General features: G+C 42.2%; 1 protein-coding gene across 2 annotated transcripts in view; it reads left to right on the top strand.

The window, feature by feature from the left end:
* phf21b (PHD finger protein 21B) overlaps positions 1-16,122 on the top strand; it is a 90,523-nt gene that overhangs the window by 44,246 nt on the left and 30,155 nt on the right. For both annotated transcript variants that reach the window (XM_039600879.1, XM_031736844.2), the window contains exon 2: positions 1,910-1,954. In XM_039600879.1, the coding sequence (XP_039456813.1) occupies positions 1,910-1,954 (45 nt within the window). The remainder of the gene's footprint in view (positions 1-1,909; positions 1,955-16,122) is intronic.

Here is a 16,122-nt window from a genome sequence, read left to right on the forward strand (position 1 = left end):
GTAACAGTGGAGATCAAGCAGAAGCTCCGTCCTCTTGCTCTGCGCTGGTGTTACTTCTGTGGTGGTTGGGGTCGCCCTTGGCGACCACCCCTCTGCAGACTGAGTCTGGCTTCAGACGCAGCAGCAGTGAATGAGTTTGCGTTGTAAAGTGTAAACGAGGCAGACGTGGTGGGTCGTTGGGGCTGTGCAGTGCGGTACTCTCTCTCTCTGACGTCCTCGCTGCAGCTGATTTGGAAACTATCAGCGCTCGGCTTGTAAATTTCCCCAGTGTGAAAAGCAATGCATACAGAATGAATCCGCCTCTATTTATCTATCTGACTATCCTCACACGCCTGTACACGCTCGCCGCGCTGCAGCCTAACGCCGGCCTGCTGTGGGGAGGTAAAGAAATAAATAAAGCCTGTGCTCAACTTCACTTTTTCCGCTCGGCTCCCCAGACGTTTCTACACCTATCCGTTAGATTACAGATGACAAATAGACCCAGATCCTCCTCTGCCGGCTGCGTCGGCCCAGCTGTGACGGCGTTTCGTCCTCCTGAGGTTTCACCGGCGGCTGTTAGTGTTTGTTAAAGAGCGGGGCGGGTGAGGAGGGAGGAAGTTTGCAGCAGAGACATGAAAACCAGCCGCCGATAAATCATTTTGTTCCTCGATTAACCTCGAGGACCTCACTCTGCAGCTACTGCATGTTATTACAAGTGTTTTCCAGCTGAGTGCGTCTTCACTGATTTATGCAATATTTCATTTACAGTTTCTGAGTCGGTGCTCTGCAGCATCTCAGTTTGTGTGCAGGGACAAATCTCAGCGGAGAAAAAAGAATCACTTATTTAAACTGATTTCTTTTCTGTTTGAGAAATGTCTGTGAGTCCGTTTCATCGACCTAATATTTGTGTTTCAAAGTAAAGAGGTGCAGCCCCCCTGAGACACTCATCTATCAGCTCGTGTAGGTTTCTCTGACTCAGTCTGAGGTGAAGCTTCAGGCATGGTCCATCAGCACATGTCAGTTACATCGAGTAGAAACATGACAGTTCAGTCTGCAGGTGGGGGGCAGGCTGACGTAACATGGACTCATGTACTGTATTCAAGATAAAATCTGCTCCTTTATTTGCTTGTCTCTTTCATTTCCTGGGCTGTGTGTGTGGCCCTGGGCCTGAGCCCAGAACACCCATTGGATAGTCCGATTCAGGAGGAGGAGGAGGAGGAGGAGGAGGTGCTCTGATCGTGAGAAGAGTCTGTCTCACCAGCCTGATCAGGCTACCCGTAGGGAAAGAGGAGGCAAGAAGGGCCTGCTGCTAACCGGTTAGCAGCACCTAACCTGTTCATGAATAGTGAAAACGAACCAAGCTTCATCCTCTGATGCAGGTCTATGTTTTTAAGGTGGTTTTCAGAAAAATCTGAAATTTCTAACAGAGTTTTTGATTTTTTTTTTTAAATCAGTCGCCCGTCTGCCAGCATTCCTGCACTTTCACAGATGTGTCTGTGTTTGCTTTCTGTGTCTGAGTCACTCTGAGATCCAGCGGATGATGATGACTTCAGTTTGTTGCAGAAAATCCCAGTTAACCTCGTTAACCCACCTCACAGCTGATTTAATCTGCAGTAATTGGAACATAAGTTCTGACCTGGTTCTGTGAGAGGTTCATGTCGATATCTCGTGTGCTTCAGAAGCTCCGAGGGATCAAAACTGCTGTAAAAACTATTACAAGGCATCAACGTTGAGTGATAGCTGAAAATAGTCACAGTGTGAACGTTAAATTCAGCGTGGCTTCATCAGATATAACAGTTACTGTCATCACTTCAGGATGCTTAGGTGTACTTGTGTAAAGTCCTGAAAAATAATCTGACCTTTGCAAAGTTGTTTGAAATGACATGAAATCATAGTTTTACTCACGTTTCTTTCTCCTTTTTCTTTGCAGAATCAGACGTTGTGCAAAGGCCTCAATGAACTTCAGAACGGACAGGTAGGTCACATGATGGTGTCTCTAGAGGTGTGCATTCACCTGAAAAAGCTCCTCCCACCTCCTCTCTCACTGCTCCTGCTGTACGTCTGCTTCTTCACCCTGTGGCTCATCTTTGTCCTCTGAGGAGAAACCAGTGAAAATAAAATGCTTCGGCCACATTTCACTGACAGGGCTGCCGCAGGTGGATGGATGATGCGGATGTGTCGGCGGTGGTTGGTTTGAAGTTGCAAACCAGTGTGGTGCAGTGTAATTGGGCGGTGTGATCTGTGACGTGAGTCCGAGGGTCTCCGGGATGATGTCCTAACTTTCTCTGAAGTTTGTTGATTTTTGCTGATTTTTCCTGCCATTGATAAAAGGCGACAGGAGCTGAAACATGGCCGTAACCGTTTCCTTTGTAGCGCTTGCCGGTGCCGGTGATGCTGAGCGTTTGTGATGGCGGCGAGATGGCTGAGGAATGTGAACAGGCTGAGAGGACGCTTCCAGAGAGCAGAGACAAAAGGAGGAGAGAATAAGAGCCGGAGATTCATTACACGTCAGTTTAATTTCAGAGCTGCGATTCATTACGCGCTGGAAGTCGATTTGGCCGCTCGTTGCGGCGGTTTCTGCAGGCCCTCCCATTTATTTGGTCTCTCAGAGGCGAGCAGGCGGAAGAAAGAGAACAAACCTAATTAAGGCGAACCCTGTGATGGGTGGATAATTGTTGTGAGGCATCAGTGTGTGTAATTGAGGCTGAATTTGTTTTACAGGTTGTAAATGTGCGTTTTCCCCCTTTGGATGGTTACTGCAGGACTCGTACACGTTTGAACGGTGTCCAATCACTGCCACAGGTGACCGTGGAAGGTCATTAAAGCAGTTTCTTGAGAACCGTCACTCAAGGGCCGCCCACAAAAAATAATCTGTGCTTTTTGCAGAAACACAAACACAGAGTTTACTCCAGCTATTTTTTTTCTGTGGTTAAAGACTCTGATTGGCTGACTCTGTCCTCCCCCAGCCAAATAAATGAAGAGTGCAGCGTGGAACACCTTCCTTTGTTACCTCCCCGAGGTATAATTAGACACAGCCAGAGAGGGAGATCAATTCTGAACATCATAATACGACTCAGAGTGAAGCTGTTAAATGATCCTCAGGAGACCTGCTGGAGCTGCTGCAGTGTTTAACAGCCAGCCAGCATCAAGGGAGGCCACGCCGGCTTAATTCCCTCCAAACAGAGACGAGGAGCGGGGACGTGTGCCTCCGACCTCCAGTCACCTGTTTCATCTGCACACTCAACCACAGACTGTATACAAAAGATGGTCATAGACAGTGTGACATCACTCACTTTTGTGGACTCCATTTTGAAGCTTCAGTGTTAACATACAGGCTGCCATTTTATTATTTTTTGGACAAGTGGGTGGAGTTATCAGCTTACGCTTGCTAACAGAAACTCCCAGTGCTCAGTAACCTGCACTTCCTCAAACGGCCACTAGAGGCTCCAGCAGTGAGTCAGAATGTTTTTGTAACTCAATATTTTAAGTTGTAACCTTAAAGTTTGCATCATTATTATTTTATTATTATCTTTGTCACTTGGGCCAACTTTTTATACAGTTTATAACACCATCTTCGAATACTAGAAAATAAAATCCTAGTTTCACATACATGTACAACCAGCACATATCGCCCCCTGCTGGTGTGTCCCTGTGCTGCACCACAGTACAGCATGATTTGCTTTCCTACCCTGAAATTTTATCAGTGCTGTGAGCAAACAGGGGAAGTTTTCTGTTTTTCAACCCTACAAGTTGTGATTTCATTGTAATTAATCGCTATTTATTCCATGATGTCGTCTTATTTTTAGATATTTCAACAATCTAAATATTTTCAGATGTTTCTGCTGCAAATCTTCCAAATGTTCAAATTAGGTGTTTGTTCAGAATTAGTCTGGGGTAAGTGGGGATGAAAACCAGCCTGACTGTGAGGAGCTTGCTGAAAAGATGCACCAGATCATTGATATACTTTGGTGTTAAACACAGAATTCACTCAGATATGTCTCCAGTTTTAAAATATTGTGGGGTTTTTGTAGTTGTTTTTTTTAACTTTTTGCATTTAATGATTAAAAACCTTGTGTTAACATTGAAAGTGTTTAGAATATCTCAGATAAAAGATTGTTTCTTGATAAAATATAATGCCCACACTCGGCCACATCACTCGGTAAAATTGCTTGGGCGCTGAAGGGTGAAGTGAGCCTTCTCCAGAAAGCTCTGATTGTTCCTTATTGGAGGCTTTTTATCGAACTTGGCGAAGCAGGCAGCCACTCTTCTTCTTCTTCTTCCTTTTTTCTTGCCCCTCCGACTGTGACGGTGTTCAGGACCGTGTATTTGCTTTGGGTCGGCGGGTAAATGTTGACACGGTGGATCTGAATGAAAGCTTTTCCTCGCTGCTGAGGGAACGGAGGACTTTTGGAAGGTGGTTTGAGGCCTCCATCATCATTTTCTCCCCACACCTGTCCCACTTAGCGCCACTGCCATCAGCTGAGCTGGTTCTGACCTGCTCTTACTGTCACTTTCTGTCACTGCAGCCTCTCTGCAGACTCCGTCATGTCTCACAGATCTGCCTAAACTACTTCCCTCTCCGACTCAATCATTCGCTCCATCCAGCCCATTATGGCGCCTTTAACAAGCGGCCGAGCCACTGAAGCCCCCCCCCCCCCTTCCTGCTCATCCACAATCACTTCAAATTAGATTGGCGAGTCAATAGAAGAGTCAATATTTAATTTGCTCATAGCAGGTGGTGATTCAGGCGGAGACATGGAGGATCCACCGTGAGGACGCCGTCCTTCACATGAAGCGCGCCGAACTAATAAAATGTTCTGAAAGAGGGGGAAAAAAAGGAAGTCGTGTTTTTGCCTGGAGATGATACCTTACAAAGGCTTCAGGGGAGTAGACTGTAATTGAGGTTAGCTTCCATCGACTGTAGGGGCGATTTGCCTTTGGACTTGTTAGTTCCACAGACCATTCTTCCTCGGGTACTACAGAACTCGCACACAGTGGTCGGCCAACGAGCTTCATTCAAACTGCTCAAGTCACGTCATATTTGCCTTTTACAAGCGGTAACCTGTAAAACGTGACGCATTGAGCTGCTGCATCACTGACATGCTGCTTCTGCTCAGCTTTAAGGCTTTATGACCTCCACAAGGAATTCTGACTTATATTTATAACTGATTCTTACATGTGTGGTGTGTGTTATCATCATATAGAAGGTAGAGTAAAATGAAGAGTAAGTAAAGAGTTAAAATAATGTGTCACATTTGGCCTCTGACCTCTCCCTCAAGGTCAATAGATTGATCAGAAGGTGAAGGTGATAACAAAGCTACATAGAACTGTTTAAAAGTGTTTCATGTTTGTACTGACAACACATGAGCGTATAGGGAATCATATATAATAATAGGTTATAGTCACATTTGTTTTTCCTGTACTACTAAAACTTCTTAGAGTACATTTAAAAGAACAGCTGCTTTGCTGTAGATTAGCGCTCTCTTCTTGGTTTCGACTGGTTTAAACTGAACTCTGTTTGGTCTTGTAATGACCTTTGAACTTTCTTTACTTTGGCTGTTTGTCTGACCTTTTCTTATGTCTTCTGCAGATGATAGTATTTTAGTATGTTTATCTTCTCCTGCTTGGAAGTTACTAAATCACTTGGTTTGTCTGACTCAATAGTTTGTGTATCTTTTCAAAATAAAAGCTCTTCACCATTGTCTGTAGACAGAAACATTTTATTTTAAAAACCCGCAGGATTTTCATTAGAAGTACACCAGCTTATATATGTAATGGCATTTGTTCTCTGACAGCTGCCTACTAAATAACATGATGTTCTACCACAGCAAAATAAGAGACAGTAACAAGTCTGTGGTTGTCTGTGGTTTGGAGTAATAGTTAGTTTATTTACTCTGAATCAGAAAACATCTCTAACTAATAACTTGTGCCTCTACATTGATGCGCGTTCTCATGTGTGGGTGTTTGAAAGGCAGTCAGCAGAGGCTCAACATCTGGTGAAAGGCTGACACACCACTCACACGCCGCTGAAACTTGTCCACATACTTTTGGCTCTGGAGCTAAATTGCATGAAGGTGATTTTGTGAACAAAGATAAACCACCAGAGAAACACCTGTCAGGTGCACAGGAAGGAGGAAGTGCCTCTTCACGGCTGAGTGGGTAACGAGCTCTTCCTCTTTTCGTCCAGCCTTCATCTCTGCTCCTCTGTCACTGAGTTTAATTACACACCGTACGCAGAGGCCGCCCCCAGCGTTTGGTTAACCGCTGTCGCTGCTCGGACACAACTCTACATTTACATCAACCCTGCACTCCGAGCAACTGTCCTCCATATCTGTCCTGAGCACGTGCTGGCACAGAGCGCGCTCAGTCGGGCATCACTGGCTCCAGGTCTTTGCTGTAAGATGTGGTTAAATGAACAAAGACCGAGGCGAGCTGCATAAATGCATGTTTACATGGCGAAACCCTCAAGTTGCTGTTTTCAAAGTGTTTTTTACTTTTTAATGAACTAAGTGGAGACTTACTCTTTATGCCGGGCTCAAAACGTCCAACTGGAATCCACAACAGCCGATGAGTTTGGACTAGTTTTAGTCTGAGTTAGGATCTGGTTTTTTGGCTGGTTTTGGACTGGTTTAATTGGTGTTAGTGGCTGGTTTGGGGCTGGTTTATAAAGGAACAGACTCATAGTCAGATGCTTCTGTAAGGATGGGGTGTTTTGGCTGTAAACCTGATCCAGGTTCTGGATGTCCTGAGTTATGTCCTGGTGCTCGATGGAGCAGATGAACCAGAGTAAAACAGAGTGTGGAAAAAAAGCTGAGCAAACATAGATCCAGTTGTCAGTGTGCACTTCACATCACAGCAGGGACTGATGCAGTGCACTCTCTTCACCCCCCTCATAAGCATCACCCAGGCCCCTCCCCTGCATGGCGGACTGTGTTAGGATGTTTCCTCTCTGTTTCTGCAGGGGGGTGGGGGACAAAGAGAGAAGCCCGTCCTTCCCTTTGTCCCCTCGGAGCCCCCTTGGCGACTGCAGGAAGTTCTCAGATGTCTGCAGAGATGCACTGAGAGTCTGTTAACAGCAGATGTTCAGATATTACAGCACTCCGTTTACACAGGGCACTTCATCCAGACCTTTGAGTGAATGCACAGGAAGAAGTGTGTGCATTTCAGGGCTAGAGTGTTAGCATCTTTCTCCTCTCTGATGACCCACATTTCTGGAAAAATCACAAAGCTGCAGGTTGGTGGCAGCTCTGACCGTAAAACTTTATTAAGACATTTAAGTAAAAACTTTTATTGTGTTTTTGTACTAATCCATATCACAAGTTTTCACTCTGTCAGATCTTTTTTTTCACACTGATCTTATTGTGATTTCAGTCTTTTTTTGCACCTTTTTCATGATTTCTTGTAATGTTTACAGTATAACTCCAGTGTTTTTAATGTGATGTGTTCAAAAATGTTTTCAGGGTTGGTTTTGATGGTTTGGGTTGTGGAGTGGTTTCACTCTGGTTTAGGGCTCTGTTAGTGGCTTCGTTTTTAAAGCAGGTTGTTAGTGTGTTTGAGGGGCAGGGTTTGTGCTGGTTATAGCCTTGTTTAACCTTGTTTAAAACTTTGATTTGCTGCATCTCTGCTGATTTGATTCTAGTCCTGGACTGGTTTTAGTCTAGTTTTAAGCACTGGTTTGCAGCATCATAGAAGTTTTTCTCTGTCCTCTGATGTGATCTAAACTGATGCTGAGGTCTGGAAGCTTATGCTTCTCTTAAAGAGAGCTCCTTGTATTTGGACTTGTCACGTTCCAGTGTTTTCTTATCAGACTACACTGTAGTACCAAAAACCCCTTTTTGGAAAATGTAAAAAATCCAAAAAGATTTAAAGGTGAAAGTTGAAATAAATATACAAATTAGGCAGTAATGGTTAGATCTTTTTTTCTGTGGAAAATGAAAATTTTCAAAAAGTTTTCATGTTTCTGAAAAGGAGCCCGAGTCCTTCAGATTGAAAAGTTAAAAAAGAGTTTCACAGTTTGTGTCCATTTGTTTTTGAAACTTTTTTCCATCTCATCAGGAACAAAAACAAGTGACTTTATACTTTTAGAATAAACTTTTGGGGTTTTTTTGTGTGTGTGCCCCTGGTGGACGTGAGCAGTACTGCACCTCCAGAGTCTTTCGGTTTGTCGTGCTGAGGCTTCGTCTCAGCTTTTTGTGAAGTGTGTCTCTGTGCCTTGCTGCTCTTTGTGGCTGCATCTGTCTGCCTCTATTGTTTGCAGGAGTCCATCTGCTGGCCTCCAGCTCGCCCCTCCTCCCTCGCCTCAGACAACCAACACCCTCTAGCCTCACCCCTCCTCCTCCTCCTCTTTGCTGGGAAAGCCAGCTGTCCTCCCCTTACTCTCCCCCATTGCTCCATCACTGATGAGCTGAAGAGGCTGCTCAGAAAACTTGGCCTGAGCACATTCTTACGGTTACGATAATTTCATTTAAAAAGCTTCAGCTGAAATAAATGAATAGGATTAGTCTGGTCCACACAGGCCGACTTTCATCCACAGTCTCAGCACGTAGATGGCATTTATAGTCAGGAAAGGAAAACCAACACATGCAAAATCATATTAAACAAACATTAATATAAATACTATAAATAAAAACTCATACACAAGAGCACATGAATGCGATTAAGAAAAGCAGACTTACAGTGACACTGCTTGACTGTTTTATAGGTTTGGACTTGGAATATTTCAGCACTTTTCTAAAAGTTATTTTAACACTTCTGCTGGAAGACGCACAGGTAGATGTGGATATGCTTTGACTTTGTTTACTTTAATAAGCTCATTCAGAAGAGGAGACCAGCCGGGCTGTAAAAAAGTTTGTACACAAATAAAATCTCTGCATATTTAATCATGTTTTCCAAGTTTAAGAAACTCTGGTTCCACTGATGATGAATTTCTGAGGTTTTCAGCACCTGCTTACAGTCTTGGTGTTGATTTCTGTAAAAATATCCCTAAACTTAACTCCGTTCACAACTCTTGTGATTTTTCATGTATGAACCGCTGACGGTCATCTCCTGCTAATGTCAACTTATGCTATTCCGACATGAGTATTAACTATTAGTGAAGCAGTGTCCTGTTGAATGCATCTTTCTCTAGCAGACATGCCTGTTATTAAACTTTGATAACTTCACTGACTGACTGTATCAGAGCTGAACTGCTGCTTGTCAGTTTATCATGTAGGATCCCAGATGACACATTTTTGCTGCTGTTTCATAAAAATAGTCCAGCAACTTTTAATTGATGAGACAAGTAATAAACAAATACATGTTGATTGATTAGTGAATCATCCTCAGCTTTAGCGAAACCAGATTTGGCCTTTCGCACTAATCTGTGACATTTTAAGATCAGTCGATATGTAGATGACCTGAGAAGTGACCGTAAACTGATCGATAATGAAAACAGTTGTGAATGCTGTCCTGTTGCTGAAGCATTGCGTTTATTCACGGTGATGTTCAGAGCTGTTTCACTGATAGATGAAAACATTAGTCGACTATAAATACCTTCAGCTTAACATTGTGAAGTGTGCAGATCAATAATTCAAAATGACAACTGTGAGTATTGATCAGAGGGAGCTGTGTGGACAGGGAGCTGCAGAAAGTGAAAGAATCGATGAAAGTGCTGAAAAACAAAAATCCAGTGTTGAATTTGCAGCTTTTGGCGTTTCTGGAAGCCTCACAGCGTGACAGCTGCTGTTTTGTTGCAGTTTTCAAACTGTCCGCTGGTTTTATGGGATGCCATTCATCATTATTCACTTTACTCTCTCAGCCGTCTTTGGTTTGCTGTGATGGTTTCGGGACTGTAGACACATACGGAATAGAAACAAAAAAACTTTTCTTTTGGCATTCAAACAATATTGGACAGTCACTTCTCTGCTTTGTATGGATCACCTGACCTGTCTATGAGAATAATTTGAAAATTTGTTTGTAAGCACATGGAATTTTCTTTTTAAACACTAAAACAATCATCAAAAAAGTACCACAAGGATGTGTCAAAGGTAAACACTTTTCAGGCTTTCCCATCTGGAATGTCATGCTCTGAGTAAAATTAAGCAGTGCGAGGATATCTGAGAGAATACATCACATTTCTAAACGTGATTGCTATCCAAATGTACGTCCAATAAATATCTGGCACACATTTATAAACACAATCTAGGAAGGCACCAGACACCAAAGAGCTCCGCCAAAGCCAGTCGTCCATTCTTCTCTATGTGATCTGCAGCCAAGCCAATGATAAAAAACCTTTTTTCCAAGCAGTTTGGATCCACAACAAAATATAATGGTTTCTCCAACTTTTCAAATCTCCAACTTTAATCTCATTAGTTTTTATGTAATCGTACAAACCAACAACAACTGAAAATAAAAGCAGATCATCAGCATAAAGAGAAGTGCAACTTGTGAACTGAAAGCTTCAGTGAACATATTTTTATTTTTCCTCGTATAGGTGCATTTATATCTTTGAAAAAAATTCAGCTGTTGGAATTCACTGCAAACAGCAGCGGTGTTACATCTAAGAAACAAAATGTAAATCTCGTCCTAACCACATTTCCGTCAGTGGCGGTCCCAAACCTGGATAGGAAGGACATCCGGCATAAACAAACATGAGGATCCATCAGCCAAAGTGTCTTCTTCTACTGTTAGAAGTATAACATAATAGAGAATATAACAAATAACACATAACAAATAATAGCATATTATCAGCATAGAGTGGCAGGGATTTGTGGTTTTAGAACATGCTGAATAGTAAGGTTTAAAAACATGGTTCATGCAGAAAACCTTTGACAAATTAAATTAACCTTTTAATAAAAAGTCAGAAAACAAAGCATTTCAAATAAATACACCTAAACCAAACATTTGATCAGTTTTCCATTTAAAAAAAGATCAAAGTGCCCTTAAAGCTCTCTGTAATGGTAATGTGATGGAGCAGACCTCAGAAAGAATACATTCTGCTTTGATCAAACTAACTGAAACCTTATTAGCAATCACTCTAGTATCTTAATTCTGTGTTTGGTCTGAAATAATGGGTGGATACTGATGTTTTTGGTGCTCCAGGTTCTACATTATGGATGCTTTTTGGATAGTTTAACTACTGAGACAAAATGAGTTTATAAAGTCAGTTCTGCAGGTCAAAACTACAATACTGTACAATACAATACTATGAAATACTGAGAATTTGAAGTGTACGAGCTCACAAAGCTTAAAGAAGCTCCAGAGTAGCTGATTCATCTTCAGTTGTCATATTTTCCTCCAGGTGACTTCCAGAGTTTGACTTTTAATTTCTCCAACTCTCGGTCTGTTCTGTGCCATCACAGCAGGAGAGATAAAACCAACAGAAGCTCCTCATTTTGCTCAACAGATGTCCTTAATCCCGTCTAATCCAACATGTTAAATGGTTGTTTTCTCTGCAGCGAGCGTGGGGCGCCGACCCTGGCACTAAAGCTTCCCACAGGCCAGTTGGACTCCCTCAGACTCCCTCTGGTCCTGGTCTAGTGCTCTCATCTCCTCACCACAGTGCCAAGCACAGGCTGAATTAATAAAGTGTCTGTTTCTGAGGCCATATGTGAGCGGGGACAGCTCATAGCAGGAAGAATAACAAGACTTTTTAAGTTTCCATCAGGAGAGAATGCTAGGTTAAATTTTTTTTACCTTTTACAAAAACTATAGGAAAAAAATTTGTGATCCGATCGGATAATTTTTTTTCTGGTCAGTCCCATAATCAGTTTTTCTGATGACTGTGGCAGTGTGAAATAAAGAATAATCAGTGCTCAGGAGTGACCACTTCAGCATTTATGACTTTGAATAAAGTCTGTTTTATTCTCTGACAACAGCAGAGCTCTGCCCTTCATAAATCAGTCCTTTAAATAAATCATCTGTCCCTTCAAATTTCAAATCAGTGGCTTTAAAGAACTTTTACTGCCTTTAATTTAGCAGCTCTTACCCTGAAATGACCTGATTTGTTCCTTCAGATTAATAATTTGTGCCATCAAATGACTAAATCGTGGTCTGAAATGACTTCATTTTCACCCTCTTTCCTTCTCTCTCTTTTGCATCAGCTGAGAGCCAAAACACTGAAACTGACTTTCTGTGAACTGGGTCAGAACATCAGCACTTTGAAAGGGAAACTTGGATATCAATTAAAATATTTCTGGGGATATCACACATGCAATGGGCCAAAAATAAATCAAAATAACATTGATGATCTCCATGCTGAGGATTTTAGAGGAACAAAGATCATGATTAGAAAGAATAATTTGTAATTTGGCCTCACAAACATTTAAAAGTATAAACAAGAAATATACGTTGGTGGGATTTTAATAATATAAGCAGCTGTTGATGGATGATTAGTAAAATCAGGCATTCAGATGATAATTCAGAGACTTAATCAAGCTGTGTAACATCCACGTGTGTGACTCATGTTATATAACCAGAGAACAAACAGGAAGTGATGTAAATGCTTTTCAATGGAAATTGATGCAGAAAAGTGGGAAATCATCCTAATAACCTCACTCTGTTGTAGTAAATGTGAATAAATAATAAAATAACTGCTGGTGTTTGGTGGCTGTTTGATGACCACGTTATCACCACGTCCAGTGACATTTAAAACGCGACCTGATCATTGAGGATTTGTGGTGTCAGGAGTGTTTCTGTAGCCAGTGTTTAACCTTGTTCATTAGTCAGCTCTGAATGTTTTTTTTTTTTCTTTTTCCTTGGTGTTTTTCCACTACTCAAGTAGTTTGAGCTCTTCTTTTTTAAATCTTGACTAAACAACTAGTACATTAGTTGCTGGGAACATTGTTGCTTTTATTCCACTTTATGTCTGAAGTCTTTTAGGGGAGGTAGCTTCCATCAGTGCAGTTTTCCTTGGTGACTTTTCAGGCTAGTCTTCATTTTTCCTCAGCCGCTCTTCCAAACAGAGCCCAAATCATGTTGAGAAAAGATTAGATTTTTAACTCCTCAGCGTGAACACGGCCGAGCTCCAGCCCAACCTGCTCATTCAGCCACTAACCGGCTATTTAATCAGCACCAATAACGTCTGCTGCTGCTCTTTCTGCCATTTTTCATCCTCTTATTATCTGCGATTAGGAGAGCAGAGCTGAGATGATCGGTGGACGCAGCAGCGGCTCTATAATTTCTCTCCGGCTCTTCATTTTTTAATATAGAGTTTGACCTTTCAGAGCTATGTGCCGGTTGCCGCCGCTGGTCAATATTCTCAGCTCTCGCTGAAGGTGCGAGCTGTTCGGTTGGCAAATAAATGTCTTCATTAAAGCGACGACCCCGAGCCACATTTCTTCTCAATGACGTTCAGATCGTTTCTGCTTCAGCCTGTGATTTTGTTTGGCCTCCGATAAACGTTGAGGGACGAGGACGGGAGATTAAAGACGCTTAGTTTTCACAGGTGAACATTTTCTGAGAAGCTCTGAGGCCTCTGTTCCCACAGGATTCATGTTTCTGGGAGGTGGTGTTGGTCCTGCTCATTTAATTCATCGTTCTGTGTGAAATTAAAAGATCTGGACTGTACAGGAGAAAACAGAAAAGATTTGACATTTTTAGGTTTTTAATAGTTTTAATAATCCAGTTCTAACTGTTTGTACAGACACTGGTTCATTACACACAGGAGCTCCGCTTTTTTTAAAGGCACCTGTTTGACACACATGAACAAATCCAGGTAAAGACGGCACTCAGAGAGAACACCTGTGCTTACCTGTACCTCACATTACAACAGCATATCAATGAGCTTACAGCTGATGGCCTTTAGTGCTTTATGTTGTTGTTTTGGCTCGCAGACAGGCCTGAATGTTGGTGTCAACATGTTTCCAAAAGCCGAGGGAAACCAGTTCCAAAACAGGCCTGTGTGTTGCTGCAGTTTATACGCAGATGCAGGAGCCCAGTTTCAGGCCTGATCCTAGATCTGTTATACAGGAAGATTTCCCTTCAGAATAAAAGCTTGCCTGCTGGGCCTTTGTGAGTTCTCAGCTCTCTGAGCCTTTATTGAAAAGAAAAGTCTGAACTTTATGTCTTTTTCAAACCCCGAGATGTCTCAGTCAAATCAAGCTTCTTCTTCTTGAGTTGTTTTGCGTTCCTCTTGTTTCCATTTACATCACCTCCTGCTGTGATGGAGTGACACGTCTCTATAGCAACATTTGTGTGTGATGCTGCAGGATTTAAACAAAGACAGAAATCCTGAGCAGACCTCCCTTCAGCGTGAAGTCACAGGAGCTGATTTAAGTGGTAATAAGAGCAGGAGGGGTGAGGTTTGATCGTTTACTTTTCATGGAGAGGCGCCGCAGTGAGAACAGCGGGCAGCGTCACAACAGCTTCGATCACATTTCGGCAAATCACATTAAAAAGAAGTCACGTTTTTATGATCTTCCATTCATGCGAGCGGCTCCGTCACTTCTGAAAAACCCAATTAGCAGAGATGGGCGATTGAAATCTCGGTGAGGGCGGCGGAGACTCTCAGCAGGCTCGGCTCAGTTCTGTCTCTGCGTTGGCATTCAGTCGGTGAAATATCTTCTGGGCACTTTTGCTGAAAAGTTAATTGAGATGATAAACAAATCAGAGTTTGGAGCTGCTGCTGTGATTTCCTGTTTTTTCTCTTCTGAGTAAAAAAAAGAGAGACATCAAAGAGCCGAAGGCAGCAGGCCGCCACAGAAACAGTGATTAGAGCCGCCGCTGCTGATCGATTGAAGAGGTATTGTCACTGTTTCTGTTTGTGTAATTAAAGTTTGTGTCTTTGAGTCCATTTACCGAGTAAACACTTTTATCGTTCTCTGCAACGAAGCTTGTTAGGGGGCGATAATCAGCATCACTTAGTATTTAGAAAATAATTCAACTCCAAAGAAGTAAAACCTCGCAGTCATTTTTTGTTTTTTCCCTTATCACAAAACTGCTGATCACTTAGACTGTATATCAAAGATGGACAAGGACACCCACTGGTTTGTGGACTCCACATTTTGAAGCCTCAACATTGGCCTTTTGGAGCATATATCTTATTTATAATCTTATTATTAATCTTATTATTAATCTTATTCACTCCGTGTTGATATGACAGCATCACACAGCTGCTGCAGATGTGCTGCGACCATCAGAAGATGGTACACTTGTTATAAAGGGGCAGACATGGTTAGCAACAATAATCAGGTAGGCTGTGGTGTTTAAATGATGCTCAGTTGGTACTAAGGAGCCCAAACTCTGCCAAGAGTATATCTCTCCTACCTTTACACCACCAGCAGCCTGAACTGTTGATATAGGTCAAAACTCTGACCCGACCATCTGAATATTGCTGCAGAAATTGAGACTCATCAGAGCAGGAAACATTTTTCCATCTTCTGTTGTCTAGTTTTGTCAGCTTGTGTCACCTGTAGCCTCATCAGTGTGTCATCAGTGTGGTCTTCTGCTGCTGGAGCCCATCTGCTTCAAGGTTCAGAGATGCTGTTCTGCAGATCTTTGTTGTAACGAGTGGCTGTCTGGGTTACTTTTACCTTCTTATCAGCTCGAGGCAGTCTGACCATTCTCTGACCTCAATAAGGTAATTTCTCCCGGAGAACTGTGGAAAATCGAAGCAAATCAGCGAGAAAAATGTTAAAAGTCACTTAAATCATCTTAATTAATCATGCTAATACAGTAATTGGATCTACAGCAGGTTATTTTTATCATGTCTATATGTCTAAATGCACTGAGTTGTTGCCATCCGGCTGATTAAATATTTACCTTAACAATCAGTTAGTTGTTAGTGTCTGTAATATGGCTGGTGAGTCTATATATTATTTCAAATTAAAAGCCTATCAGCAACACAAAGCAATGTTTGCAGATTCCCGGGAGAGTTTTTAATTTGAACATATTTCTCAGGATTAAATCCAAACTGTAAGGACGTGGATTTATTAGGACACGAGTTAACCATTAAGGAAGCTTTTCTTTGTCATCAGGTCAGGGGGTGATGAAAGGCAATGTCAGAAACAAAGCGATGTAAACAGTAAACAGCTGTTCTCATCTGCAGTTAAACATCTGTGAGGTGTTTAATTACTCATCAGTTTTCATCGATCCGCCAGCCAATAAATTGATCGATAGTTTGGGCTCCTCTTGTCGACATTTCCTGCTGTCGGATCAGTGCGGCAG

Source organism: Oreochromis aureus, linkage group 17 (assembly GCF_013358895.1).
Source record: "Oreochromis aureus strain Israel breed Guangdong linkage group 17, ZZ_aureus, whole genome shotgun sequence".
Classification (NCBI taxonomy): domain Eukaryota; kingdom Metazoa; phylum Chordata; class Actinopteri; order Cichliformes; family Cichlidae; genus Oreochromis; species Oreochromis aureus.